The 18,493-nt window shown below is 36.8% G+C and overlaps 2 protein-coding genes across 4 annotated transcripts in view; both read left to right on the top strand.

Moving 5' to 3' along the window:
* The window catches only part of LOC121325350 (T-cell immunomodulatory protein-like), a 96,442-nt gene extending 90,316 nt beyond the window's left edge, over positions 1-6,126 (top strand). The window contains exon 19 of one of the 2 annotated variants that reach the window (XR_005951327.1): positions 6,070-6,126. The gene's annotated coding sequence lies outside the window, so the exon portion shown is untranslated. The remainder of the gene's footprint in view (positions 1-6,069) is intronic. The other variant, XR_005951328.1, reaches the window with a different exon arrangement.
* On the top strand, positions 731-18,266 carry LOC121325352 (neuropilin and tolloid-like protein 2). Of its 2 annotated transcripts, none has more exons than XM_041267783.1 (9): positions 731-1,368; positions 6,070-6,126; positions 6,760-6,900; positions 7,444-7,692; positions 8,267-8,311; positions 8,401-8,531; positions 12,795-13,023; positions 16,170-16,283; positions 16,765-18,266. In XM_041267783.1, exons 1-9 carry the CDS (start codon positions 1,254-1,256, stop codon positions 17,349-17,351), a joined length of 1,668 nt encoding a protein of 555 aa, XP_041123717.1. In that variant the 5' UTR covers positions 731-1,253; the 3' UTR covers positions 17,352-18,266. The 2 variants fall into 2 exon arrangements, with proteins under 2 accessions (XP_041123717.1, XP_041123718.1); XM_041267784.1 differs by having other exon boundaries at positions 8,404-8,531.
* Positions 18,267-18,493: the final 227 nt, after the last annotated feature.

The following is an 18,493-nucleotide window of genomic DNA, read 5'->3' on the forward strand; positions in this document are numbered from 1 at the left end:
TCTTATTACATTTTTACATGACTGAGCAGTTGATTGGATTCAATTTTTTTACTTGTACTGTTTCACTAAATGAAGTTACACGATACGCAATCAAATTACTATGGTGTATTTACTGTGTGAGAACAACAGCTGAAGTCTCAGTAAATCTATAGAGAACTATAAATATATAGCTTTTGTATACTGTAAACAACTACAATTAATTGTTAAAAATTGTGTTTTTAACAGTAAAATTTAGGGAAACTAGTGTTTTACGGATTAAATTTTGTAGGTTATATTGCTAAATTTTGCAAAGTACTACTTGCGATTTAATACTTTTCATTTAATTAAATTTGATTTAATATGTTGTACGCATGCGTATACATACATGTAGGCTATGCTAATATATATATATATATATATATATATATATATATATATATATATATATACACATACACACACACACACACACACACACACACACACACACACACCTAATCAATTTAAATAAATATTTTAAATAAATATCCAGGTAAATATTTTGCCACAGGTTGCTGTGGTTGTACTTGCAGTATGGAAACCATAATATGTGAAGGCATTGTGGATTCTTCCCAAATGAAAAAGAAAGTACAGCAGTTTGCTGGCAGTAGGAATTGTCCACTCCCGGTGGATGTGAGGGGGTGCATGCGTACAGGCTGTTCATTCAAGCAAACAGCACTCAGGTCTTAAATGAGCTTCATCTAGTGCCAACATTTCATTTCAGCAGGGAGACCAGACCCTCCAGTCTGATTACTCTCTGTTCTTGCTCAACCTGCTGAGATATTTTACAGTCTTTCCGCTCGCTCTGCTAGAGTGCAAGATTGTTGCAATTTATGAAGCACAGACTACCGACGCCTTTGGAAATCTGCTTCGTGGGATTAAGGGCTGTATTTCACACATTTTAGGGGGAAAGTGAAGATCTGGGGGTGGTTCTTTTCTGTGGGGAGTTCCGATTAATCTTGCTGTCACGTGGCGATTAGATTAAAGCGGTTGAAGAAGTTTGGCATGTTCTTTGCATGGCTCCCGAGATTTTGCCTCGCAATATGCAAGATTAAACCACGACTGGCAACTAAAAAACTGGATTAATTATATAAGAGGTGGAAATGAAAATAGGTAAATTTCAGAAAGGGATTAAGTAAGAATTATCAATGGCTCATCCGATGGATACAGAGACCTGTGGTTAACTAGTACTGTGCACATTGAGGCTTTTTTTTTTTTCACCATCGATTATGTGAATGCACTGCTACTGTGTCGTTTCACCAAAGTTTATGATACAAGATCCATCATTTGGTTTATGCTCAATAATGGAGAATAAAATTGGACTAAAAACGCTCTTTTTCTTACTAAATGGTGAGTAGTATATTTCCTTTTAGTCAAAAGTATTGTTGTACATACTGTTATTGCATCTCTCCCACTATCTTTTTTGTTTTCCTAACAAAATTCCTGAAAAGGTTCGCCATCTGGAGGTTGAAAAAAGACAATGCCGTTATGCTGTTTGACATAAAATCGGAAAAGAAAATAGCGCGGTATATTCGGTTGCATCCTGCCAACTTTATTTAATTTATAATATATAATATACTGATATGAGTTTAAAAGAAAGACAATTTAATTACCGGGTACCTTACTTTGTCGTCGTTTGAATATTACTGTTCGAATTAGGTTCAATCATATGTGGTTCAAGAACTTGTGGTTTAATACTATTATTATTATTATTATTATTATTATTATTATTATTATTATTATTATTATTATTATTATTATTATTAAGTGCTTTACAATATGATTTATGACTCTCGTTACGACTAGCTATCGGTGGACTGTGCTGAAGGGACAGCTCCCAGTGACTCGAGACCCGCCAGCGAAAAACAAAGAAACACGTTTTTCGACCCTTTAAGTCATGGTTTATTTACTGAATGTTCGCCCCACTGTTTTATTCTCTCTGCAAATTAGAAGATAAAATAATGGAAACCTAATATGCAATGTCGTGCCCACATTTAACTATTGGCTTCAATTGCACGTTAAAGTTGAATGAAGTAATACTTTCGAAAAACAAAAATGCAGCAAAGGACGGCGAAATATACACATGACGAAATAAGACAAGTGTGTTGGCTATTATACACCACACCCGAGATGAAATTGTAAAGAATGGACATATTTTAATTACTCAAGTAGTTTGATTGAAAATTATTATATTTTCATCTAGATTTTTGTTTGTTTGTTTGTTTGTTTGTTTTTTGTTGTTTTTTTGTTTGGCACTTATATTAACAAAAGCATTTCGATTTTTTTTTTTTTTTTTTTTTTTTTTTTTTTTTTTGTAAAAGTAAACACGAACTGCTAATGTTACAGAACACTTTGGGTGCATAAAGGACCTCATAGATTATATAGGCTATCCCTGAGTTATTTATAGCTTTTTATAATCAGCTTTTAGTTTGCCTTTTAGAAAACAACATATGTAAACTATCTGAGAATGTGACCCCTTTTTAAAAAATATTTAATTGTATTATCGTTTTAAGAAACGTGCTAAACAAGCGCTTGAAAAAAAAAAAAAAAGTGTTTGCAGTACCAGCATTTTTATTGGCGTGCTGTAATGTCCTCAGTTATGCGTTGCCCTTAGTGATATCACGCCCAACACATATACACAGTGCAAATACTCAGATTTACATTTATTGTGCTAATAAAGTTATCAATTTAGATTATACATGAACACATTATGCTTTATTGTTTTGTCCAATAATTCGAATTTCCTAAACTGGTGCTGCTCTGAGCTTGCAGATAATTAACTGGATACAGCTGACTTATTTGATTTAAACTTATTGTCTATTTATGCTGCTTTTTTATTTATGCGGCTGCTTGAGTCTCAATTTTCATTGTTCAGTAAACACAGATTTAGCACAAGTATGCATTGTGTATCGTCTGTAAAATGTCCACAGGCACTTTTCTAAACTGTGTATGACATGATAACACACACTTTATTAACCTTTATGCGTTTTGAAAGCAGTAATATGCTCAACAGACTTAAATTAACTGTAGGCTACAAATATAACATTGTTTCCCAAACTTTTTGTGGGTACAAATACATTAGTTGTATAGACAAGTTCCTGAAATTGAATTATAAAATACTTAAATAATTAGCTTTCGCTCAAAAAGTTTGCAAATGAAAATGCCAAATTCCAAATAGAAGAGAAATCCTTCCAAACTTTACACTGGAACAAAAGCCCACAGCACACTTCAAATCTTTTTAATGTACCAGTTAGCAGCATATTGTTAATGCGCTAAACAGGGGATTTTCGACAGGGATTTAACTATCAAATGGCACCACTTGCTATTTGTATTTCTGGCAAATAAAACCGTAGAAATGTAAAACTGTGTGCGAAGATGGATTATCTGCCACCTCTGTAAACTGTTTTGTATGGATTAAAATGGTTTAGAGATTATTGATAGCAGACTCAACATCTACATGAGCCAGACATGCCTTCAGAAATTATAGATGAGTATGCCGTCTTAATCCATCTTCCATATATATGAGCAGCTGGCTCTTTGAGCTATATATATATATTCTGCAGTTGAATTAAGGACAGGCACAAATACAGTAGAACTCATTAAAGTTTGCCTTGCTGACGGCCTTCTTAATATCTAAAGATGAATGCAGGTAGATACCCAGTAAATGTAACCATGTGTAGAGTCTGTGACATGTCTGTTCAATTAGTTCTACATAATCCATGACATGCCCAATATAAAATTTGTATTCTGCAAAGCTGTATCGCCAGTACCAATTTCAAATCAGTTTCTGTTAAAATAGGCAAGATAACAAATCTTACAGACTGCTATTTTTAAGGAATTTACAGTGATAACTGAGGCTGGCCTAAAGGCTGTCATAACTGAACTAGATCCTACAACCTGTGGATTGGATCCTTGGCCTGCCTGGCTTATTAAGGAGTGTTCTTCTATCCTGGCTCCTACTCTGACTCATATTGTTAACTCCTCTTATTAGAGAGTGTTCTACTATCCTGGGTCTTACTCTGACGCACATTGTTAACTCCTTTCTGATCTCTGGAAGGGTTCCCTCTACTTTAAAATGGGCTGAAATTAAACCAAATTATAAGCCTATTTCCAACATTCCCTTTCTAACAAAGCTGACTGAGAAAGTTGTGACTGCTCAGCTCCAGCTTCAGGTTAATTTTATAAATATGGACTATTGCAAAAGTTTCAGGTTTTTCGCTCAGTCAGTAGTACTGAGACCGCCCTTTTGACTATCTACAGTGACCTCTTCTGTATTGTCGACATTGGAAAATTGTCTGTTCTAGTGTTACTTGATCTGGCTGCTGCTTCTGACACCATGGATCTAGGGATCTTACTGGGGAGACTATAATATTATATTGGAATGGTTTTGCGTCTATCTATTACATCAACTCTATGGGTCAGTATTCCTCTGAGACAGGTGACTTGAAGTATGGAGTTCCACAGGCTCAATCATTGGGATTTCACTGTTATGCAGAAGACACTCTGTGTATTGTTCTCTTCCTACAAAATCAGAGATGGCGGATTCTTTGCTGTCTCAGTGCCTGAGCAAAGTTCAGTTATGGATGGCTGAAAACATGTTGAAAATAAATCCTACTAAAACAGAGTAAGTGGGCTCCAAAAACAGTCTAGCTAAATCATCTAGTATTGAAGTCTCATTTGATAGTAATCTTCTGACTCCATGCAATACTGTGAGATACTTGGGAATCACTATGAATTCAGAACTGTGTTTGGATACCCACATTAGCTTTGTTATGAAGGCCTCGTTTTATCATTTGAAGAACATTGCTAAACTGAGACCCATTTTATCTGATAAAGATGCCGAGATGTTGACTCATGCTCTTGTTCTTTCTCGGCTGGATTATTATAATGCACTGTTTGCTTGCCTCCTTGATTCTAAGCTTTGTCGGCTCTAACTAGTTTACAATGTTGCAGCTAGAATGCTTACACAACATATCACTTCCATTCTCCAATCACTACACTGGATTCCTATTAAATTTAGGATTTACTTTAAAATTCTGTTCACTACTTATAAGGCACTACACAGTCTTGGTCCTCAGGATTAGCAGGAACTGTTGATGTCTTATGCTCCTTGTTGCAGTTTACGATCAGTAAATGCTGAACAAGTGGTGGTTCCCAGAAGCTATTTAAAACCAGGAGGGGCCAGGGCTTTTAGTTGTTATGTCCCGTGCCTCTGGAACTCTGTCACAATTTAGATCAGAAATGCTGACACAGTTGAATCTTTTAAATCAGTTTTAAACACATATTTGTTTTCATTGGCTTATTTTTGAGCTGGATTGATTGGCCAGTAGCTTTCTATTATTTTAAGAGTTTATAAAAGCATATATAAAAACATATTGTATTGTATTCTAAGGGTGCTGATAGTAGGTGTTCAATGGCAGACACTTCCCCATGCAATGCCAGAAACTATGCATATAATATAATTTAATAATTAGCTTTTTGGAATAACATAAAGGACAATATGAAGACTAGTCTACTCCTGTGCATTGGCTTAACAAAATATTTTGTTTAAACTCCGTCAAATTATATAATGCTCTAAAAGGCAATTATTGATCAAGCTTGTGGATAGCACCTCAGCGATTATATGGGAAACTGTCAAAAGTACATTAAAGACTATGCATTTAAGAGTCTAAGTGGCAGGTCTAAATAGAGACGAACATTTAAATCATGAAAATATTAACATTTGGATTTGAATTTGTTTGAGAAGCACTGATTTATTATGTTATTATATCAACCGTGGTGGTAATAACATTAATGCACATGCCTCCATTCATCTAGAGCAAAATTTACCCACACCTATTTTTAATGATGTTCCCTGACCAAAAGTGTACAGTTATGAATCATATGCTACATTTTAAAATGTGTTCAGTGTTTTATTTTATCATTATAGTTCAGCTGGGTGACACGAGTTAAATAAAATCTTTTGATTTGTTATTCTGTGCTGTCATGAAATTACAAAGGTGCAACAAGAATTTGAGATCTGATATGATTTTTTTTTACATTTGCTTCCAGCTTGGTTTCTCCTCATCCTGATAGAAGAAGGATTAGCACTGGCACAAAAAACACAAGGTACCTGTATACACTCACAGCCATGTGACGTGCTGAAGCACTCCAATTCACCGCACTATCATCTAAACATCCACATTGTTGATGTCCCTTCAAAACAATCAGATGGTTTACATTTTATCAGCCGGGATAAATAAATAAATAAATACATACATAAATAAATAAAGACTTTTGGATTCAGTACAGGTGTGTGAAAAAAGAAAAATACTTTTTTGAAGGGATGCTACACAAGTCAATATAATTGAATGCCTTTATCTTCCATTCCATACTTTATATCTAGATAAACCCTTGGATAAACCTTATGTGGTATTATGTCTGTAAACTTATGAATAGACTAAAACATCTGTTATTTATGGAGTTGGTGTTAACAATAAAGGGGGGGGAGGGGGGATATTTAAAATAAAAAATGCCTTAAAATAGCCTGCATATAGAAAATCCACCAAAAAGAACCAATACATTATTCTTAGGCGTTGAACACACATAAAAGACAAGAAAGCTGTAAATCGTTATGATTATTTGTTTTTTAACCAATATCTTTGATTCACAATACCTGTCTGTGCTTCCATTTTACTCTGCTTCAAGACACTTTGCTTTTTCTATGATATATCACAGTAAACTTGTCTTTTGTGACATCAGAGGTCCAAAATGTTGGAACAAAGCTCAAACCTGATGCTCAGTGTGGTACATGGATTCGAGACCACAACGGAGGATTGTTCACCTCCCCAAACTACCCTGATACCTACCCCCCAAACAAGGAATGTGTTTACATCTTGGAAGGTAAGCCAAACTGCCATTGTCTTGTACTAACTAACTGTTGTATTGGTTAGTGTATGGGTCACTGAATTTATGCATGTTCAAACTAGTATTTTTTTACAGTTCAATCATAAGTTTTGATAGCTGGCTTTACTCTTTGGAAACAAATGTAGGCAAAAGTTAAACAAGTTCCACAGCCTCCTATAGATACAAAGCAGAAGAAATCTTTACAAAGCCAACAACAGGCAATAGACCATTTTGGACCTCTCGGCCCCCTATAAGAACCTGGGAGCCCTCATTATAACAGTGGCTTGTTATATAACAGTGCACACAGCAGTCTTCACCATTATTTTAAGCAAGGGGTTTACCTTTGCCAAGTCTGTCTTACTTTCTGACAAGAAGACATCTGCACAGCGAAAAAAACATGAAAAATGTAGAATCCAAGATATCCAAGTGGCCTTGAATGCTACATTTTCCCCAAGGTACTGGAGCTGTAGGAGGCATGTGTCTGAGACATTATTCTTCATGAATAAAAGTAAATGTTTGACATTTCTATCTTGTACAAAGCTGCACCACGTCAAAGAATTGAGTTGAGCTTTGATGACCCTTACTACGTCGAGCCTTCCTTTGAGTGCCGCTTCGATCACCTGGAGATTCGGGACGGTCCGTTCGGGTTCTCCCCTCTGATTGATCGCTACTGCGGCCCGAAGAGTCCCGGCTTGGTGAGATCCACAGGGAGGTTCATGTGGATCAAGTTCACGACGGACGAGGAACTCGAGGGGCTGGGTTTCCAGGTCACATATGAATTCGTATCAGGTACCTGTCAGGGACTTTGACTGAAAGATATATCTCATGCTTGAAGAAGCAACAGACTTAAAGGGGTCTGCAATTGATCTAAACATTGACATTGTTTAAATAAAATAAAATAAAGGGTTTGGGGGAAACCACTATCTCTAACAGTGTGCGTAAGTCTCTTTGAAACGTTCGTCTTTAAAAGTAAAATGACAGGTTTGTTCCCATTTTAAATTATGGTGGCATTGAATTGTGTCACTGTTGAGATCAATTGTATAAACCATAAATACTTATTTATCACAAATTCTATGAGATTTTTATAATGCTAACCTTGATTCTCTGCTTTTACCATGAATGTCTTTTTTTTTACCATGCCCCCACTACAGTTTACAAGCACTTTATTTTTACTACAAGATCCCTCAGGACATTTTGATATGAAACTCTTGTTAAGAACATGTAAGCAAAAGGTTGATTAGAATTATTTTTGCTGTTCATTGTCTTTACTTGATGTGTGTGTTTTTAATAACCATGTGATTAGTTTGTTTTAGGATTGTATTTCTGTCAGGCTTCTTTGATTTCTCCTTTTCTTTTATTACAGATCCAGATTTCACATACCTGGGTGGAATATTAAATCCTATTCCAGGTCTGGTATTTCAGTTTTTTATTGCCTTGTTTCATAACATTTTAAGCTGGCTTTGTTCTGGCATTGACAGCAGGCTTTCTCCCTCTCAGCAGACTGCCAGTTCGAACTCTCCGGAGCCGATGGACTAATTCGCTCAGGTCAAGTCGAGGAAGATGATAAAATCAAGCCTGGTCAAGCTGTTGACTGCATATGGACGGTTCGAGCCCCTCCTAAAGCTAAAGTAAGTCACATGAGACAGGAGTGATGGAATATGTTTGAGAGGATCTTTATAACATTTGGGTTTCAAGCGGAAATCAACTAAACTGTAGAAAGAAAGTCCTGATTTCCAGGCAGTCTTTGACACTACAGAGGTCTCTGTATTAAATTCTAAACAGGCAGTTTATCAAATGGTCCTATATATTTTCAACCGGCAGTAAATTGTTAAAAGAGTCAGCACTCCAAGAAACAAGAATTGCCTTGACTGGGCATTGTATTATGCAGACTTTGTAGGTGCTGTGCCTTTTATATTAACACAAAGACAACCCTCCTCCCTGTCTCGCTCTGTGTCAGCTTGGTTCTAGTGAAAAATAGGAATGCCACATGCAAAGACATCTAAGACTACCTCAGCATAATCCACGTTTCAGATGAGGAGAAAATCATCTTTAAAGCTCTTACTTGCTCATAAACATCAACACTTAATAAGAAATGTAACATTGCTTCTTCAAGCACATTTAGTAGACTCCAGTAACCCCTGCTCAACTGCAGCAAAACCTGCACTTCTATCTCTTACATGCAAACCAACAAGGTAAGAACATAAGTCATTAACCAATAGAACACATATAATAGTTATAAGCCAGCTTACAGTGTTACATTTTGAGGTTTTGTGCATGTGCTTCTTGGAAGTTGATAAATGTATAAAAATATCTAGTAAATTAAAGAAGAGCTAACAAATGTTCCATCTTGTTAGCATTAGATATTATCACAAGTCACATTTTCTTCTGTTTTTGACCTTTTGTATACTTCAGTTAGGAATATGCAAATATGTAATTGACCCCCAATCACATTATTCATTTTTCTCATGATCCAAGATCTTCTGAAAATGAGGTTTCATATGCACTGTTTCAGAATTCTATAAACATGCTAATGTGTTCCACAGATAAATTCAGAAAATAAATGGCTGTGACGCCACTTCGCTGATCCTAATAGAAAGACTTTTGAAAGTGGTTTAATTATTTATACTATGGAATGGAAGGTTTATAATAGATTCGTAGGATTTCAGCACTCTTGTACATAGAACAGGACTAACTGATGAACTGTCCTTCATGAATTTGAAAACCCTGACATTCCATAATTGCATAGCTGTAGTAATTAAATATCAAAGAAATTCTTAACACCCTACAGAGGCGATCGCAATCTTTCATTCCGTACAAGTTCATTATCAATTTACATCTTCCATCTGCTTCTCCATTATAACTTCTGCTACCTTCTCCATTTTCAAAATACTGCAGAAAATGCAATAGATTTTTCATTAGCTATATAAAGGGATATGCAACAAAACAGAGGGTCATACTTTTTATTTCTGCCATTAGCTTAGTAACATATTTACATCACATATGGGCATCTCAGAGTGTCTTATTGTGGCAAGGTGCCCGCCCCTTTTATTATTCATGTATTATAATATTTGCGTTGTATTATTATTTGCATCATTACTATTTATTGTACTTATGTGCAGATGGATGAAAGCCATCAGACATTGTTGTTTATTGTTTGAGACAGGTGAAAAGGTGGTCTCATAAAGTGTAGCTGGTGGGGATGAGGTTAAATCCCCACCCCAGAAAAGCCCATGGGAATGTGACTGGAGCCTTAATAAGGTTATTGTCTAATAGGTAATTAAGACTCCAGCCACAGTATAAAGACCCACTCCAGGCTCAGACAGGGGGAGAGTATTAGAGAGACGGAGAAATTAGTTAAGAAAGTAAGAGCAAATGCTGCCAGCCAGCGAACAAGGGACTCGTTTTTATAATAAGATTTATAATAGTTTGCATTATTTTTACTTTTGGCCAGAGTGCCCTTTTCTTTTTGTGTGTTGTTTAAATATTTTCTTTTAATAAATATATGGCTGCTATGTCATTACTTTAAGGTGCAATAATTCTGTTTGCATTTGTATTTGGGGGGGGGGGGTGGGGGGTCACTATATATATATATATATATATATATATATATATATATATATATATATATATATATATATATATATATATATAGCCTAGTTTAATTCAATACTTTAGTTTGGCAGCTATCAAATGCAATGCTAAAGTTATTCATCTTTACTCTTTGTTTTTATTTAATTTATGCTGAATGGAGAGATGGAATCTTAAGCAGGTCTCATTTACATGGCAATTCTGTAAGATTAAATTTCTTTTAAAATCACTTGCCTTATTTTTTTCTCTGCAGAATTACAGTGCTATTATCGCCAAGAGATTAACTGAAATAGGGGTCACACATGGAAGACTTTCAAAACAAAATACTGTTTATTTCAAAAGTATTTGAAATGGTGTACAATAGTCTCCGATTGGTTGTTCCTGATCTTACATTTGGTTTTATATTGGCGATATAACCAAGTCTGGTACAAATGCCTGTATTTCCCACTCTGATTGGCCTTCCCCTGCATTGAACCCCAGAAGCATCCAATACTTCCCTCTGGAGCAGCTTGGTTTTCATAAAGCAGCTCTTGAATGCAATACGATTACAACTACACCTGACACTGCAGTAAACAAGTGCTAAGTTTTAGTGATTCTGGTCTCTTGTGTGTCTTTACGAGATAATAAAAAGTAAATCTGATGTAACAGCCAGGAAGTGAGCCAGACAGGATACTGCTATGGTTGATAAAACTGAGTTCAAAATTGAAAGCATTCTATCACATAGGAATGGCAGGAATGATTATTAGCAATCCCAGCGCAGTGTCAAGGAGCTTCAGTCTGAACTAGTACAATACAAACTTATTCACACAATACAATGATCGCCCACACACAGGTTAGATAGGTTGAGCTTCTGAGACTTTAGAGGTGAAACTTGATCACACTAAATCAAGTAGACAAATGCTTCACCAATACCTTCATCAGTGAGTCATTTGTAATAAAGATCCAACCTTTTACACTTTTTACAGCCATCTGATTGAGGATCCATTTGAAATTAAGGAATTTAAAATTAGAAATGTGTGTGTGTATATATATATATATATATATATATATATATATATATATATATATATATATATATATATATATATATATATATATACACACTGAGTGTACAAAACATTAGGAACATCTGCTCTTTCCAATAAGCTATTATCCCTTATTGATGTAACCAGTTAAATCCACTTCAATCAGTATATATGAAGGGGAGACAGGTTAAATAAGCCTTGACAAAACTGAGACATGGATTGTGTATGTTTGCCATTCAGATGGTAAATGGGCAAGACAAAAGATTTAAGTACGGCAGGCCAGTGGTCGAAAGCGGCTCATTGATGAAAGAGGCCAAAGGAGGCTGACACGAATTGTGCAGAGGAACAGGCGGGCTACAGCTAGTCCAGTAAAACATTGGTGCTGAAAGACCCATAAAAGAATGCACAACTCGTCATACCTTGACATAAATGGGGTATGGCAGCCGACGACCTAACAGAGTTCCACTTCTTTCAGCAAAACACAAGAAACTGCGGTTGCAGTGGGCTAAGGAACGAAATCACTGGACACTGGAGGATTGGAAAAACATTCTGGTTCCTGCAGTTTTCACGTTATCACGTCCTGGGAGGACTAGGATATGGAGAAAACCACATGAGTACATGCATCCATCATGCCGCATGTAAACATTTCAGGCTGGTGGTGGTGTGATGGAGTGGAATGGGTTTTCATGGCACACATTGGGCCCCTTGATAAAAGTAGAGCAACGTTTGAATGCCACAGGATATTTGAACATCATTGCCAACCAGGTGCATCCCTTTATGGCAGCAGTGTATCCATCTGCTAATGGATTTTTTCAGCAGGATAATGCCCCATGCCACAGGGCTAGGGTTGTCCAGGAATGGTTCCATGAACATGACAGTGAATTCAGCTTACTGCAATGGCCTGCCCAGTCACTAGATCTCAATCCAATTGAGCATCTGTGGGATGAGATGGAATGAGCTATTCGGAGTAGAGATCCACTACCAGCCAACTTGACACAACTGTGGGAAGCATTGGAGTCAACATGTGGAACGCTTTTGACACCTTGTAGAGTCCATGCCCCGACGAAGGGTGTTCTGAGGGCAAAAGGGGGTGCAACTCAATATTAGGAAGGTAGGAAAGTGTTACCCTACATGTGAGTTTGTACACACAGTGTGTATATATATATATATATATATATATATATATATATATATATATATATATATATATATATAGATCAGACTGACACTATTCAGCTTTTTGAAATGTTTGAAATATTGTGCGGCTATGTTTTTCAGATTTATCTGCGGTTTCTTGAGTACCAGATGGAGCACTCCAATGAGTGCAAGAAGAACTTTGTGGCGGTGTACGATGGCAGCAGCGCCATCGAGAACCTGAAGGCCAAGTTCTGTAGCACCGTGGCCAACGACGTCATGCTGGAGACAGGGACCGGTGTGGTGAGAATGTGGGCCGACGAGAGCAGCAGGCTCAGCCGTTTCAGAATGCTCTTCACTTCCTTCGTCGACCGTAAGCCGCTGTCCTCTTCAATGCTTTGTGGTTAAATGTACCAAACTAATATAGTACCGAGCCTGCTTGTTGTTGTTCTAAGATGTACACAATGCAGTGCATTAGTGAAAGGCCCTTTATATGTATTTACACAAAGAGGGTGGACTGTACAGAGCCTTGTGTAAATGAGCAGTCCCTCACATGACTGATAGGAATTGAATCCCTGATATATGTTTAAGTGCTAAATAAAGGGTGCAGCGTTTGAGGAAATCGGAGTGGATACAATGGAAAGGAATGTAGACAGTAGTCTCCATGTCGTTTTTTTTGTGGATTTGGAATCCCAATGAAAGTGAATGGCAGAAGGATTCCACTTACAATACAATTAATTGTAATATATGCAATGAAATGTTGGCAAGGCAGCTGAAGTGACAGACTTGGCAGCACCTGCCTACCCAAATTAGTAATATTTATTTCATGATCTTGAAAGTAATAACTGATTTGAAAAGTTGATACTGTTAGATCTATGGGTCCTTCAAGAAGCTTTGCTGCATATTTCTACACCCAATTCTCTAGGCATTATGTAAAGGTACTGTACTGTGTTGCTTATTCATTTATTTTGCAACTCAACAGCCTTTTTTACAGGGTCCTTGGGACTGTCTGAAATGCAATTTTCTTAGCGAACGAGAGAGGTGCCTTTAATTGCAGCTTTTTCTTGCTAACTACTGCAACAGCAGCCAGTGATCCTTTTCTCACTGTATTCATTTATCCAGAGTGGTTACAGTACTGCAAGTGAATATGGCACAGGCTGTTACATAACAACTGGGGCAATTAGGAATTAAGGTGGTAGAATTACTTGTTATACAACCTTCACTAAGTTGATGGTGTGCTACGTGTAGGTTGTCAATTCGTCCACTAAAAATGCCTCTGGTAACATTCACACCTCCAGTAGTATCTATACATAAGCTTAACATCACAAAGGGATTGTCACTGACAAATGTATAATTTATTTGCCTTAAGTTTAGCTGTTTAGGCCATTAAAGTAGACCCACAAATGGCATTAAAAATGATCCAGCTTGGATGTGGGTTGGAGCAAGGATTAACAGAACTAAATCTCTCCCTGTCACATCTAGATATACCAAGAGGGCCGTAGCTTTGATACTGTCCTTTATTTCTTTGGATCTGCTCAGAAATAAAGCGAAGGGCAAGTTTTTCAGCAGCACAATAATACAATCTGCATGACAGGTTCACTTCATGCTTAGTGGTGTGTGTCTGACAGTATGAACTCACCACAGTCATCAGAGAAGGACCTGAAAATGGCTGGCTGATGAATGTATTAAAACAGAAAGTGGGTCAGATTCACTAAAAGTTTCCTCTGGTGCAAAGCATGTACCTACATTTTAAAGCCACACTATAACTCACAATGGCAGTGTAAGAGGTAAAACATTAACGTGAGTCATTCTTCATACTTTATTAGCTTTACCCTTTTACAAAAAAACAGTAGTTATAAATGTTCTAGTTCATGCCCTAGAATAGGACCATGCACACGGACTCCCTCCCTTTTTGTGTTGTCTACCTGAAAATGTTACCCTCTTTCCATTACTGTTGCCAGCTGTTTTGAAACATTTCTTTATAGACCAGATTGTTTGTTAACTAATGCAGGATCAAGCCTGTGTAATGGGCAACGTTGTGTGATGCATTGCTGTTATGGTTTCTGTACCTTTTGGGTGAGATGAGATGAGGTTAAAAGCTTAAAAACCATGAATACAAAGGAGCCCAGTTCTTTTGCATAGTGGCTAAGACACTTGCAGTCCACATCCGCTCTCTGCCCGGTTACGTAATTTATCTTTCTTTGTGCATTGGATAATCTAGTAGATTGACAATAAGTGCTTATTGGCTCATTTGTAACAGCGTGTAAAAACACGATTGACTAATAATTAATAATTTCAACATGCTGCACACTGATGATGTCCCACTTTGTAGTGCTTTCATCAAGAACAAACTAGCACAGTGGGAATGGATTTTACTAATTAGGACATTGAACATCTAACTGTTACCTCACTCCCTCAAACATTGCTGGTCACTGGAGCTGGAAATAATACTACAGTCCAATGCAGACTAGTTTATAAAATAACCAGTTCTCTTAAAAGTTATTTGGTCCACACTGGTTGTCATATTTTGTAACTGGGCTTTCGCTAAATGTTTCTATAATCATAATCAAGGCCAGGCAAGCTTGCTAGATTGATGCACTGTTTCGTTAAAAAGGATTTATTTCACACGGTAAAATGAGGGTCAAGATGGAATCATCATGAACTACTCTTAGCAAACCTATAATTCTGAGTCCTGTGTTTAAATATAATGGGGTCTATTCATTTCATCTAAACAGCTGCATTTTTATACGCTGCTGCTATTTAACAAAACAGAGCTCTGTTTGTACCAAAGCTATGGAAACTAGCATCCCTAACAGTACAAGTCCCTTTTGCTTAGGGTGTTTTTGTCTTTAAAAATGATATGTAATCTGTTCAAACTGGTAGGGTCCCCTGTCTCCTGTTTTACATTTCGCTAGTAAAGTCTATGGACACCTCCCACCCCACAACATACATTACTGTAGGCCCATGCTTCCCTTTCCAATTCTCTGCACCAGATTCTAGAGCAAGTAGCTTCAAATGACATTTTCTTAGTTTGTTTTTTACTTTCCTGTACCTTTTTCCATGTTGTTTGCCATCATTCTGAGTGGCTGCTGTTGCAATTTTTCAGTGTCTGTCTTCTCCTGTTCAAGTTGCCCGTCAGAAACACATGTAATATCTTTATGCTGGATTAGTAAGCGCCAGCACCCTCCAGTGCACAGCAGCGTATTGCAAGGAAAACAAAAGGAAACTAAAAACTAAAAGGAAACAAAGTGGCAGATTACGAGACGGTGCTAGAATTTCAAGCTCCTGCTCACACTAGGTTAAGAATGTAAATTAGCGAGATTCACTGTAGATCAGGGAAACTCATCTTTTTTCAAAGTTCTAGTGATAATATTTTCTCTGCATCTAACAATGCTATATTTACAGTTCATAAGGTAATCTTAAAAATTAAACAAAGCAAATAAATGGATTGGTGGGTATCCCGTAAACATGGTGCTGTTGTTATTCGGTCAGTTTTGATTCTAATGTGTTCTCTTTCAGCTCCCTGTTCCGGCAATACATTCTTTTGCCATAGCAACATGTGCATCAACAGTTCTCTAGTTTGCAATGGAGTTCAAAACTGTGTTTATCCCTGGGATGAAAATCACTGTAAAGGTAAATACAGTAGAAATGTGAAATTTTGCCGCATTTTGCCATTCTGGTGCAGTGTGCATGAACAGAGACCCTGCTAAAATGTACTGTGCAGGGTAACCTCTACTGTCTTTAGTGAAAATGAAAAGAAGGAATTTGGAGTCAATTCTTATTCCTTCATAGACATCCATGGGGCCTCTGAATGCTTTTCAGACAAGACATTATTAGGATCACGTAGGATGTTTGAAGTCATTACTATTGATTTAATGCCAATCCAGTAAAGTACTGCCTTGTCTTTTAAAGGAGTAAGGGTCTGAATGTTATTATATATGCCTAATCCTGAGTTCTCTGTTTTGTTACCTGAGAAAACATTTTATATTTTTAAGACGAGAGTGAGTGGGGTAAAAAGCAGTGTTATACAAGTTAGTATGAGCAGTTGACTGTGGCTTTTATCTTGTCTTTGAGGGAGAGTTCAATCTGTTGAATTTCCTTTCCCTCTCTTTAGAGAAAAAGACCAATGGCCTGTTTCATCAGATCACTAAAACGCATGGCACCATCATTGGCATATCTTCTGGGATAGTCCTGGTCCTCCTCATCATTTCCATCCTGGTGCAGATGAAGCAGCCCCGCAAGAAGGTGTTGGCACGCAAGCCTGCTTTCAACAAGAGCAGCTTCCAAGAGGTGTTCGACCCTCCTCACTATGAGCTCTTCTCACTGAGGGACAAGGAGATCTCCTCGGACCTGGCAGACCTCTCCGAGGAGCTGGAGAGTTACCACAAGATGAGGAGGTCCTCCACAGCCTCACGCTGCATCCATGACCACCACTGCGGGGGCCAGCCCTCCATGGTCAAAGAGAGCCACACCAACCTCAGCTCCATGGAGCTCCCCTATCGCAACGACTTCTCCCAGCCCCAGCCCATGAAGACATTCAACAGCACCTTCAAGAAAAGCTGCTATGGCTATAAACAGACTCACGACTGCACCGAGCAAGTCATAGAAGACAGAGTGATGGAGGAGATCCCCTGCGAGATCTACGTGAGGGGCAGCAGGAATAATGACGCAGTACAGCGCTCAATGTCTATCGACTTTTGAAACAGAAATCTCCAGAGGAGAGCGATATACCCACATCTTTGTTTTCACAGGGAGGAGAATAGACTTTTTTGGTTTTAAATACAATGCTCGCAATACTATTTTATTTATTTGTATGGAGGATTTTTTTGTCAGATTTAGTCTTATTTTGGATGTCATTGCTTGGCTTTACTTAATGACTTTTGCATTAGATAGTTTAATAACTGTACGATAATAATGTAAATATGACTGGTGTATTACTAATCCATATATTAAAAGCAGCCCACTGGTCCTCATGTTTTTTTTTTTTTTTTTTTTTTTTTTTAACTGTTTCTGTTTTTTTTTTGTTTTAAATAATAAAATACAAAAAAAAAAAAAAAAAAAAAATGAATGAGGTTATTATTGAAGCTATATTAACTGCTGCTTTTTTTGGTTTTCTTTTTTTAACCTGGCAGCTTAGTTCTAGATTTATAATGTCTTTATTATAATGAATTAGGAAATATATTTTATCATTATGTGACTGATTTTAACTCAACATTCGTATAAATTGAATTTCTGTTGCTGGCAACAACCACACACAATTTCATAACCACAATTTCATAACCAGTATTAGTTGCTAATTCTAATATCTTGCTGTCAATTTGGATTTGCATTGGTTAAACTGATCTTATTTATGAAAGTGTATGCATTGGCAGAGCCGTCTTTAAAAATAGCTTTTCTATTGTTCTGAATAAAAATGAAGAAAGATATTGCATTGAGAATTTCTGTGGAAACAGTACCTTCAACGTCACAGTTGCCCGGTATTTTTAAGCTCTGCTGTGCTATAAAGCAGCAAATTAAGGGAAACATTCTGAGTGATTTATGTCATCCATACCTATAAAACATTCACAGTGTTATATACAGTAATACTAAAAGAAACAGATATGATTCAATGACAAGCATTTCGACTCAAAGTCTTTTTCAATGTCTTCGTTAAAGTACTGCTACATTTTTACATTGTTACTCTTTAAACAGTCCTTAAAAACATTCCTTGTTTTTTTTTTTTTTTTTTTTTTAATTTTATGAATAGTAATTAATAATGCAATTATACAGTGTATACTGATTGAAATAAAAATAAATAGAAGAATAATTGACTATATTGTCTTTTTGTAATGCTGATCTTTGGC

This window comes from Polyodon spathula, chromosome 13 (genome assembly GCF_017654505.1).
Source record: "Polyodon spathula isolate WHYD16114869_AA chromosome 13, ASM1765450v1, whole genome shotgun sequence".
In the NCBI taxonomy this organism is placed as follows: Eukaryota; Metazoa; Chordata; class Actinopteri; order Acipenseriformes; family Polyodontidae; genus Polyodon; species Polyodon spathula.